Source organism: Chamaea fasciata, unplaced genomic scaffold (genome assembly GCF_029207755.1).
Source record: "Chamaea fasciata isolate MVZ Bird 193981 ecotype frontalis unplaced genomic scaffold, bChaFas1.0.hap1 SCAF_3, whole genome shotgun sequence".
NCBI classification, from domain to species: Eukaryota; Metazoa; Chordata; class Aves; order Passeriformes; family Sylviidae; genus Chamaea; species Chamaea fasciata.
The window spans coordinates 89,043,398-89,056,520 of NW_027094088.1; the positions used below are offsets into that span (position 1 = coordinate 89,043,398).

At 37.2% G+C, this 13,123-nt stretch overlaps 1 protein-coding gene across 2 annotated transcripts in view; it reads right to left on the minus strand.

The window, feature by feature from the left end:
* PRIM2 (DNA primase subunit 2) overlaps positions 1–13,123 on the minus strand; it is a 93,803-nt gene that overhangs the window by 63,020 nt on the left and 17,660 nt on the right. For both annotated transcript variants that reach the window (XM_066180547.1, XM_066180548.1), the window contains exons 5-6: positions 9,371–9,466; positions 8,390–8,527 (exon numbers count right to left, since the gene is read on the minus strand). In XM_066180547.1, the coding sequence (XP_066036644.1) occupies positions 8,390–8,527; positions 9,371–9,466 (234 nt within the window). The remainder of the gene's footprint in view (positions 1–8,389; positions 8,528–9,370; positions 9,467–13,123) is intronic.

Genomic DNA, 13,123 nt, shown 5'->3' on the forward strand with positions numbered 1-13,123 from the left:
GTGTGATTTTATTGTAAAAATTCTATTCAAATATACTGCCTCTGAAATATACCCTGTTTTCCTATGACTAGGAAAAAGTTATTCTGACAAATAATCTCCCTTTACAAGAACTACAAAAGAAGTCCACTTTCTCTATAGCATAGGTATGCAAATTAGCAATTAATTGAAGAAGTAATACTTTAACAGATGAAATATCCTTTGGGAAACTGCAGTAAAATGGAAAGTCATACAATGAAGCCACCCAGAAATTAGCTGAAACACTGACAGTAACAAGCATTTCTAAAAATATTCACTTCATCTATATTTAAAAGTCTGAAAATAAATATTCAGTAAGTTCAAAAAGCATATTGCTTTTTTTCTTAAAAGAGCTCAAAACACTTGAGTTGTGCAATCAGTCAAATGAGTGGGCCTTTTTAAAATTAGTTTTACAGCAGAGTTTCTTTTAAACACATCTTGGCAAAGGCATTGCTGAGATAAAACTTGTGCATACTTTACTCTGACACTCACAGCTTAAAGGAGTGCTCCAACCTCTAAAAAGATTTTATATGTTAATCTGCCAAGACCTGATATAACTACCAGGTGTTGAATTTATTTCATGTCTGATTTTGATCTACTGACAGTCACATCCCATTTTTCCTCCTGACTGAAAAAAGGATTTAAGATTTAGCCCTTCCCCAAAGGTCAGCCGATCTTTATCATTTGTAAGAATGGCAACGAACATGTTAATGTCACATGTGCCATGTACATTCCTTGGCTTAGGACATTATAACACTTTATTAAGGACAACTAAGCCATTCTCCATATTTTATTGCAAAATGTGTGAAAAAAATCATGTAAATGGAGAGGTAGTTATCACAATTTTTAGTGATTCAACCCATTTCTTTTTGCCTGCTCCATAAACTTGCTAAGCCAGAGTACAGTGGATGAAATTAACTCCAGATAAGTACTGCTACAGCTATCACATAGCAAATGGCTGTGGTCACAGGCCACCATAAGAAAATAATCAGGAAAAATGCAAATTTGTAACACAGTGTCATCCTGAGATACAGACTTTAGTTTACTCACCAACTGCATATGTCATTACAGTTCTTTCTCACTGACTAAAGTGCATCATTCACAAATTACTCTTACCAGCATATTAATGAATGACATTTAACAGGTTCCATATTAACTGATGAGTTTTCAGGTTATCACATCTACCACGTAACATAGAAATAAAATTGTACTTGCAAGTAATATATTCCAGTTTTTTTCTGAAATTTGGGGAACAACTTAGTTAGGAAAGCCTTCCACATGCTTTAAATACTGCAATTCTTGCTTTGTTAGCTCGACTATCATGAAATATCGATGTGGATTTGAAGATTGGAGCATTTTCATACAAATCAAACCAGACAGGACTATGTAGAGACCACAGCAATTGACTCTGCTGCAAATTTTGTACTTAACTATTATACTCTGTATGAAAGATGCAAGAAGACAAGAGAAGAAATAGAAAGAAAAAATACTGAATACAGTAGAATTTCATTTATACTCCTAACATTATTTATATTGACACTATCCTAGCAATCTATGTGTTCTCTAGAAGGAACATATGTACTTCAATTAGTAGAGGAGATAAAACACTGAAGGATGTATTTTAGAAAACAGAGAGCAACGGGACAATGCCAAAAAGAAAGCCACAAAGGGAAGTCCAGTAACAAGTCAACATACAAGCTTCAGTCTTCTCTTGACCTACACACACCCTAAATAATTTCACTGACTATCACTCCCCCCACTCAAAATATCACCATTTTATTCCATTGACCAGTGCCTTAGACAATGACCTTGTAATACTCAGAAATGAAGACCAGCTGCTTCTCTGCAAAATTCTCACTGCAAACTTTACCTGAGAGATTCCGAGGACAAAGTCACTGTAATCACGTTTTACCTTACACTGCCTAAGTTATTACCTTACTAACCTTGTATGTGCATATTATAAAAATCATCCATTTATGTTACAGTGAATTACTTTAAGTTAACACTGGGAACACAACACCTGAAATGAATTTCAAGTGACAAGACCATCATCAATCATACTTTCTCAACATTAATCCCATCACATAAAGCCTTCTGCTCCACCGCTTAAAAAGTAGGTGTTTTAGAAAGAAAATGTTTCACAGATGGTGCTATGTATACTGATACTTTTCTGAATTAGGAGGTTCTTTGTACCTATAGCATAAGTCAACCAAAATAGCATATTTATTTGACTAATATTTCATTTTAGAAGACAAATCATTACAGATATTAGCAATGCAACTTATTTGATTCCCATTTCTAACTGTTTAAAAAAAAAGATTACATGCTAATCAGGAAAGGAATCAAGAAAAAATATATTAAATTAGACCAGTGAGGTCTTTCTTTTGCAATTTCAACACCCAACAATTTTATTTGGAGACATTTTGTCAGATTACACAAGATAATATTTCAAAGTAAAAAAATGCAGGTATTAAATTAGGAAGAAAAATGCTTTATCAAGATTGTATGTATTAATATTGGAATCAATTCCATATGGCACCAATTAGTGCTACTTCTAGGTTTTATTTTAATTTGCAAACAGTAAGATCTTATATGATGTTCTGGCAAAGTGTTTTCAGAAAAGCAGCTTTTTTTGCAGTAATTCAGAGACCAGCCAAGTTATTACTTCAATTGCTAGGCAAAAAAGGGGCAGTATTTAAATACAACTATGATAAATCTATGGCTCAGTGATGTTAGCATAGATAATTACAAGTCCTTGTAAGATAAACTCTTCAAAGCACACCATAAAAGCATTCACACAGCAGGAATATTTACACATTCTCAAGCATCACCTTATGGCTTTAGGATATATTCAAAAAGCACTAAAACTTTAGGACAAAGCATTTTCTGAACATAATGTTTAGTAAGGTAAAATGACATAAAGATTCAATCTATTTGATTAAAGCACTGCTGGAAGCATGCCAGTCAGATCAGGTTTTTCAGTATCTAGGATCCCCACATTTTGAACTTATCAGGGAGCTCTTTTAGAGAAAGAGCCCAGGAAACACAGAAGCTAACATGGCTGCATGAGCTGGAACCAGAGTGCTGAGCCTCCTTTCCTCCAGTATCCAGCCTCAGAAGAACTAAAAGCCTCATGACAAAATATCAGAAGAACAGCCATAGAAAACTCACCCCAACCTAGGGGCCAAATGGTGCTGATAAAGACAGGGAGACTGATAAACAATTACCTCTGCAAACAAAATTAGGGAAATTAATGTCATTTACTGTCAATTAGACTCAGGTCCTGAGGAGCAGAGACAAACAAGATGACACCTTTGCTTCCCTCTCTCATCAGCTGCGCTGTGCTCCTTCACCTAAGATTCCCACACCTCCCACCCAGGGCAGCTGTGATGGGTCCAGAACAGCTCCTCTCCACAGCTCCTGCCTGCTCACAATGCCTGCTGCTCTGGCATGGGCTTTCTCCCATGGGATGCAGTACTTCAGGAAAATAAAAATGCTTAAGCATGGGTTTTCCACAGGCTGTGATCCCTTCAGGAACTCTCCACCTGCTTCAGTATGGGTTCCTCCTTCCATCCTGTATCCATGTGTCAGCTGCTTCTTCCACCCTCTCCCACTTTTGTTCCACTTCAGATTTCTCTAGAGCAATCCTCTTTTGTGCAGTACTGAGTCCAATACAGCTCTGATATGAGTCTGTGGGGCTGGGCCATGACACTAAGCTGAATCTTCTGAGCTTTTTTTAAGAAATCGAAATTTAAAACTACTTTCCTCAAATATGAGATGCTCAATTTTGTATGTTAGTATAAACACAGTGAAGCCCTCATGAATAAAACATTAACCAACTTCTGTGAATTTGAATTGTGTTACATTATAAAACAATTGTTGAGCTAACATTACAGCTCACACGTTACAGAAAATGTTTAAGCTTTCTACAGTTTAATCATCATTAATGGCACAAGGAAATTATTTACTATCAAATGGGTCAGAGAATACATAAAGAAGACCTTTGCAGTATTGATTTTGCACATAAAATTAACATCTTCAGTTGTACTTGGAACTGCCAGGAAGGCCTGACTAATACCAACTCCTCTTATTATAAAGCCTCAAGAAATAGCCACAGTTGGGATGTCAAACTTGTTTTTAAATGATGAAAGAGAACATCTGAATGCTTCATGGGCTTGACTAGTAAGTGATTAAAGCATAACTGACTGAACTGAATTTCTGCCAGTGTCAACATAAAACTTTTTTTAAAAGTCAGTGCTATGAATTATTTACCGTTCTTTCAAAGCTCAGTGTCAACACATCAATTCACTCTCATTCGATTCCTCCCTTACGACCCCAACTGTAATCACTCCAACATGCAGAATGGTGACATACATCTGCAACATAATGAGCAGTGTAACAAGGACGGGCAACCACCCAAATCATTCAATGCTTTGAAGATCCAGGAAGAGCATCTTTAGCACAAGCACATTCCCATAAGGTGTACTATTTCAGAGCACCTTGGAAAAGACAGGGCAGGCCTCCATCATAATATCGCTCCTGCATAGGCCTAACTCCTTTCAAAACCCTGTGCATGCTATTGCTTACAGTAGCACCAAATAAGCTCCACAAAGCAAAACATGGATCAAGTACAAATAATCAATAATACTGCACAAACAACCCATACTTGAAAACTACGGTGCTTTAACATTGAAAAGTTGTGCCACTATTGAGAGCGGTAAGAAACTACATGCTTGAAAAATCATCTCTCCAGTATCTATAACCAGGATATTTTGTCCATTAGAAGTACACAGCAGGCTGTCAGAACCAGAAGTATTGCCCAAAGTCACAGAATCAATTACATTACAAAACACCTGTGAGACGATCAAGTCTAACCTATGACCAAACACCACTTCATCAAAGAGATCATGGCAGCAAGTGCCCTGTTCAGTCTTTCCTAAACACCTCCAGGGATAGTGACTCCACAACCTCCCTGGGTAGCCCACTCCAATATCTAATCACCCCTTCAGTGAACAAATTCCTCCTGCTGTCCAACCTGACTCTCCCCTGGTGCAGCTTGAGACTATGTCTTCTTATCCTGTCACAAATTGCCTGGATGCAGAAACCAACCTTGCTACAATCTCCTTCCAGGCAGTTGTAGAGAATGATAAAGTTTCCCCTGAGCTTCCATTTCTCCAGGTTAAACAACCCCAGCTCCCTCAGCTGCTCCTCACAGGATTTGTGCTGCAGACCCTTCACCAGCTCTGCTGCCCTTCCCTGGACACATTCCTGCACCTCAATGTCTTTCTTGAATTGAAGGGCCCAGAACTGGACCCAGGACTCGAGGTGTGGCCTCAGCAGTGCTGAGTACAGAGGGACAATCCCTGCCCTGGTCCTGCTGGCCACACTATTGCTGGTACAGGCCAGGATACCACTGGCCTTTCTGGCCACCTGGGCACACACACTGATTCATCTCCAGCTACTGTCAACCAGCACCCACAGGACTTTTCTGCCGGGCAGCTTTCCAGTCACTCTGCTCCCAGCCTGTGGCACTGCCTGGCGGTGTTGTGACCCAAATATGGGATCCAGCATTTGGCTTTGTTGACTCTCATACCGCCCATCGCCACCCATCTATCCAGCCTGCCCAGATCCAGATCTGCAGAGGCTTCCTGCATTCCAGCATATCACACTCCAACCCAACTTGATGCCATTCATGAATTCACTAAGAGTGCACTCAATTCCCTCACCTAGATCATCAGTAAAGATGTTAAACAGGACTGGGCCCAATACTGAGCCCTGGGAAATATCACTAATGACCAGACACCAATTGGATGTGGCCCCATTCACCACCACAGTTGGAACCCGGCCATCCAGATAATTCTTAACTCAGTGAAGTCAAAATATCTAACAAAACATACGATTTTTAAACCTAATTTTACAAACCCCTTCTTTAAAAACAACATTCAAGCCTAATTCAGATTATCACACCATTACAGTCTTTAATTCTCAAATTCTAAAACAAGGATTGTCCACTAGAAAGTGCTGAGAACAAAGTGTGAACACTCAGATGCTGCAAAACCACTAAAACATACTCCCAAAAGAACACACAAGTTACACTTACCAAAGTGGTAATGTTATCAGATATATTCATTAAGGGACAAATTAAATAACAAAACAGGTGATGATGTTCAAGGCTTTATTACTTCTTAATTGAGTCTGGCCATGATGCACAACTTCTGTGCAAAGTCATGATGACCTCTGTTTCACCAGAGTGCCTGAAATGAAACACGTTTCTCTTAGCTGATTTCTCATTTGCAGCAGACACAAAAAAGCATCCATGTCCTACAAAAGCACAGCTAAACCAGCTGTACTTGCAGAACTTGAGCCCAGGTCAAATAGTATTTCAACAACTTCTTTTGGCAAACAGTTCTTGCACTGTGCTATTGTGTAGTAACTTCTGCCTCTTCACTCCACACATGGCTGAGGAAATTCTCTGAATTTATATACACACAATCCTTTCTTTCAAAATGTATTCTTACAGTTTCACTGAAATGTAATTGATGTTTATAGTTTTGTTCCAGTGAAAACTACACTAAGTATCCAGCTACCAAGTTTCACACTTCAATTGAGCCTCTGTTGTAACAAAATTAACATTCGACTGACCTCTAAAACATGCTGGAACTTTGGCCTTCCTTTCCAAAGACTCAATAATATCCCTAGCATCTCTCAGCAGTGCACCATGCTGGCTAAAATTAGCTGAAACAGCTTACTAAATACAGTTTCTCAAACTAAATTAGTAATCAAAACCCCCAAGTTCAATTAGGAGCTCTGGAATACAACAGAAATCACTTATCTTTTATCCCTTACCTAGAAAACATGGTGAATTTTAATAAACAAAGCTTATATATTAAAAGGCTAATGAGAACCCAAAGCATCACAATAACTTCAAATACAGCAATTCTGTAGAAGATAGTTTTCCTAGGTCTTGAGTGTTCAAATTTCTAAACCATCGCTACGAAGTATAACATAAAGAAGTACTTCTTTCCTATAAAGCAGTTGTTAGCTTTAAGAATGCAATCTGGGTGAAATTAATATGTAAAATTGTGTGTATGTTCTCAGATTTCTGCTCAAACTAAGTCAGGGCCTACTCATTGCAGTTCTTACTGTTTTTCAGACTTCTCAGCTATTCACACAAGGTGCAAATTTCAGAAGTTCACAAAGCTTCTCAAAAGTATTTTGAATAGATGCAGATAGCCAGCATATTTAGCCACATTTCTGTAGAATATGTTCTTTCCTTTTAAATCCCACACAAATGTTACCAGCTTTCAGCAAAAACATTATGCATCAACTCAAATACAGACATCTCTAGTTGCAGTTCTGTTAAAGAGTTCTAATGAAAATGTTCACATAAGACTATCACAATTTTCACTGTACATGAAATAATTCCACAGACTCCAGTTAAATTCAAAATTGATAAGATTGCAGTATGCTAATTTTCTAGTTTAATAAAGGAATGCAGTTTTTGCTTCCTACTGTTAGTTTACTAAATGTTTATGGTCAACCTTGGCATTCTTATACAAGGCTTTGGAAACATTTTTGAAAAGCAATCCAAACTGCCTTCATGTTATTCAATGCTGCATTTCCTAGGACTAAATATTTTGTGCATTAGACATGATCACCCACTTTTACACTCTGTGAAGAGTCTCATATTGTAAAACAAGCAATTCCTGAGCTGATCACTGAATTACTAACAGAAGGACATTCACATACAGTGTTTACCACAGATGATAACTAGAAATGATAACTCAAATGCTCATACAGCAAAAACTTTACCTTTGCCTGTCATATTTTGGATTATTCTCATTTGAGCTCACAGGACTCAACAGTGTTAAAAGGCACCCACAAGGACCATCAAGCCCAACTCTTAAGTGGGTGACCTGTACAAAGATTGAGCTCATGGCTGTGGCATTATTAGCACCATGCTCTAACCAAGTGAGCTAATCTCAGTTCTTACAAACAGAACACAGCCTAAAACCCCACAACTATTTGACTTGTTCCAACAACAAACTGTTGCAAAATGTTGTGGGAAGAAAGACAGATAGGAGTAGAAAAAACAGTTGTGTGCATAGAGGTAACATGCTGAATGAAAGGGCATGCTACTATCTCTGTGAGAAACAGTTTCTAAAATCCTCTAGCACAAATTGCTAAATACCATTTGAAATTAATGAACACTCAGCTCACAATGGACTTTTTTAGTGCTGCCAGTATTTGTAGTAAGGTTTCTGGTATTCTCCAGATGAAAACACATAAACTTAAAACCCAAAAAGGCTATTGTCCACAAGTGTTAGCAAACAATACAACAAGAGTTGCAAAAATCAGACTTTATCTGACTTACCGCCAGTGCTTTAGACAATTTTGTTCTATAGATATTCAACACAATCACATCAATCTCCTTAAATGGCACATAGGCAAAGCCATCTTTAATATATACTCTTCTGGCTCTAAATAAATCCACAGCATCTGCAAGTCCAACCTGAGAAAGGAGAAAAACCCACATTGTGGAATAGCAAAATAACACAGTAACAATGTTTACAACCCTAAGATTCAAGACAGACCAGTAAAGCTTTAAGTCATTTTCTGTCTTTTAACACATCTCCAGATAAAACTCAAAGACTGTGAAATTAAATGTTGACTTAGGAATAGCAAATCGTTATTTTGGTGGGAAAATATTGCTTGCTTACAGAAAGTCATGCAACCAGGCAAAATAAGCTACTTCAAAGTTTGTGTCTACAAGTATTGACCCAATTATGTAGCTTTGCATCACTTACTGATTTGATATTTGAAAACGGATTTCTGTTTCAAACATCTGGAAATATCTGGTTCATGTAAGTTACATACAGAATGTTTTGCAAACAGATCTGGAACCCAACCAACTTTACTCCAAAGAATCAGTGGACCACATTACAAACTTTTTCCTCTCCCCTAGGTCTCTTGCAAAACCGATTTCTGGCTAATGCAATCAGACCAAACCTAATTTCAGCAATAGATGTTTGAGAATATCTCCATCCTGAACAATCTGACAGCCAGGTAAATCAAGTCATTTTTCTGAGAAACATTAAAACTTAAGATCATTTTTGTGGCAAAAGTAAGGGATGGCAGAAGAGGACAGAAGACATTATTAGTAGTTCAAAGCTTCCTTCATTTTCCCAGTCACTCCCTCCACCCTTATGCTCACATGAAGTAGAGCATTAAAGACTCATTAGTCTTTTAGATACTTGGATTTACTGTGACTATAGGTAAACTTAAAATTAGTAACTTTGCATTTAACTGAGAGAGAATGAATGCAGATCTGTAGGAGTCAGCAATTTTTACTTACCTTATAGAACATCTGTTCTTTTACTTTAGACAAACTGAAGCCAGGGGTTGACACACTCAGCTCATCAGCCAATTCATTTTTCAGGTCTTCACCAATCTAAAATTAAGAATTTATTTTAAAACTGTTGAAATACTTTAGGATGAGGCTTTTTTATCTTATTAGCATGAGCTAAAATATTACTTAACCTGTACTATTATCAGTTCAGTTGAAAAGAGAAAAAGAGCTACATATTCAGCAAGTGATCGCTAATAATCAAGCAGAAACCAGCAAAACACTAGTGGTCAATAACGTTAAGCAACCTCCCCTCTGAAGCAGAAGGGCAGATTTTACACTACAAATATTTTAAGCACTAATTTTAACAAGAACTGTAAAACACACTTCTAAAAAGTCAACTTCTCTAAAATAAAACTTGTGACAATCTTTGCTAGTCTCTATATATGCATTAAAACAAAGCAGGATAAACAAATGGCAGTTAATAAGGACCTAAGCAACTTCATCAGATTTTAACAAAAAATAACAGTTTCAGCTTATTTTTAAATACAGATTTAACAAAACTACATCTAATCTTATATAAAGGAATTTAACTTTCCTTTTCTAAGGAGCAAGAACAATGACATCTTTATTGTTCTCTAAGTGTTAGTGCTTTTGCAGTTCTTAAAACAAGTGAGCAAAGCAGCAATGTCTAACTTAACAACTTGAAGCATTTTAAAACCACAATGTTACCTTTCCTAATAAAAAAACTTTAATAGTGCATATACATAAATACACACAATAGAATCATAGAATACGCTGAATTGGAAGGGATCCATGAAGTTCACTTCCCAGCCCTGCACAGGACACCCCAAGAGTCACTCCATGTGCCTGAGAGCGTTGTCCAAACACTTCCTGAACTCTGTCAGGGTGATGCTGTGACCACTGCCCTGGGGAGCCTGTTCTATTGTCCAACAACTCTCTGGGTAAAGAACCTTTTTCTAATATCCACCCTAAACCTCCTGTTTACAGCTTCAGGCCATTCCCTTGAGTCCTGTCACTGGTTACCACAGAGAAGAGATCAATGTCTTCCCCACCCCTCCCCTTCCCCTTGTGAGGAAGTTGCAGACTGAACTTCCCGTTATTCTCATCCAGGCTGGACAGACCAAATAATCTCAGTCGCTCCTCATATGGCTTCCACTCCAGACCTTTCACCATCCTCATGGCCCTCCTTTGGACACCCTCTAATAACTTTATGTCTTTCTTATACTGTGGCATCCAAAACTGCACACATTTGCATAACATGCTTTTGATGAAGTATAATGGGGGTAGTCCCTGACTGAAAGAAAATAAAATGTTAAGGAAGGCAGAATACCTCCTGAAAATGTTGATGGACAGAAGTGTCACCAAAGCATAACACATTGTGTGACACTGCTCTCCATAAACTGGATGTGTGCTCCAATACCTACAGTGAGCACTACTACAAGGTTGCACCTAAGGTAGTTTTTAGAGACTAGTCAGGAACCAAGCCCAGGCCATCACATGCATTAGATGCACAGACTCCAAATGCAAGATTAAGTCACCCAATGTCTTCCCTCTCCATGGGAAGGGATGTACTTAAGCAATTTTATTCTCTGAATGAGGCAGAATATCTAATTTCTTGACCAACACTGACATGCAGTTAAATGGGCATTTAAACAAAACATTTTTCCTTCTCAATTGAAAAACCCAAGAAAATGAAAAAAAACCACTTCTCTTGGAAGTCATAGGAAGGACCATTTAATTTCAAACCTGGAGAAGTAGCTTAGTGAAAAACAGAGATTTGATATATGCATATGAAACAGCCAATGCAGCAATGCTGAGAAGGCTTATGGTTACCCTGTCTGCATCTTGATGTAATCTGTAGTACTCTCTCAGGAAAACCAGTTTAAAAAAAAATAATAAAAATGCCAGCAATGCAGAAGAATGTAGCTTTGAAGAGAGAGGAAATACACAACAGCATTGTATTTCTGCATGTAAAAATGTAAAGCTCAGCAGCCTGTAAAGAAAGCAGTTTTCTTTAACAAATTAGCTGTATGAAAACAATTAAATGTGTTTCTGTAAATGAAACGAGAAAATACTTTCTATAAAATACTCTCATTAGCAATCTTATTCTTGTTAGACTTTGAAAAATTCCTGCTTTTCAAACATGACACACTGAAACTATAATCAAATTTCACACAGTGGTACCAAAACTCCATTATTCCATACAGATGATCTATTTCTTGTCTAAGTAAGTATAAATCAAAGTCACTGCATCAGCCTGCAAGCCTGTCTTTCACCTACCAGAGACCTAAGTTTTCATTTCAATTCCAAAATAGTGGCTTCCCTTTTCAAATATAACAGTTTTATGCATTCTTAGTAGAATTTCCTTAGGAGAACCTGTCCACCATGTCATTCCAAACCCTCACTGCCTGTGTAAATACACTGACCAAATAAAAACAGTACAAGTTCTATAGCAGTGATGGTTACAATTCCATTATTTCTTCTAGGATATCTTACTAAAATAACTCCATCAAACCAAGCCAAAGACAGAGTGGAGCTTATTCCAGAGAGCTATTAAAGGAATCCAGAAACTGTTTTACAGACAGGCCAGCAACGCTGGGGGAGAACAAAAAGAGGAAAAGGCAAGGATTACTTCTATATTTGTTCTTCCAAAATAAATTATCTCAATTAACAACAAATTAGCTCAATTTCATCAACAAAAAACTTTTTTTTTCAGTATTACACTTTATTTCAAGAGGGATTTATTCCAAACTTTACAAGTTGTCTACATCCTTCTTTATTAGTAATTTGACCATATCAATTTTGTACAGATGTAGTGACAGTCATTTTAGATTTTCTTGCATGTCACTAGCAAACAATGTAATATCATTGGGGTAAAAGCGATCCTGGTGAACCCTCACAAAAAAACAGGTTAATGGGCCATGACTAAAGATTTAGATAAGACTGTGGACAGTGTGACCAAGAACACAATTTTATCAGAAATAGTATTTTTAAACAAACTCAAATATTATTGTAATGCACTATATATTATATACATAAATGATACACATAAAGTTGTTAAATAATTTACTTCTTACAGGCTCAAGTATCTTTTAGGTTAGGCAAACATTCAGCAGACCCACAAACACTTTGCTCCTTGCCTTTTCACCAAATTCACATTGCCTTCATGTTTACAGCTTATAGAGAGAAAGAGGAAGAAGAAACAAAGGATAATCATAGCCCCTACCCAAAGCTGGAGAATGAGTCCAGAATGCATTCAAAACTAAAATTGGCTTTCCTAAAGACTGGAACAGGAAAAATAACCTTCCATAGGCATTAATGATTTCACCATTTTCATATCAAATTGACTGAAGGTGCAATGCAAAGAAATACACCACTCCTAGTGCATCATGAAACATGTATCCCAATTTTTCTTGGTTCACAGAAGCTAGAAAAGCTTCTTTTTTACTGTTGTTTTTGGGGGTTTTAATTATTTAAATAAAGAGTACTACGGTTTGTATATTTAATAATTTCATCCTAAAATAGCACCTGCAAAAACACATTCCAGTAATCACTAAAAAATTAGATACAATTAAATACAGCTTTTAGGATTCTAACCAAGACTGAAAAGATTAACAGGCTGCTTAACTTTGGACAGAACTTGGTGACCTTCACCAGATAAAGCACTGCGTTGCTCAAAATATTAAATATATATATATAAAATACTTCTGAGGGTCTCACCTGGTCATCATCTGACCT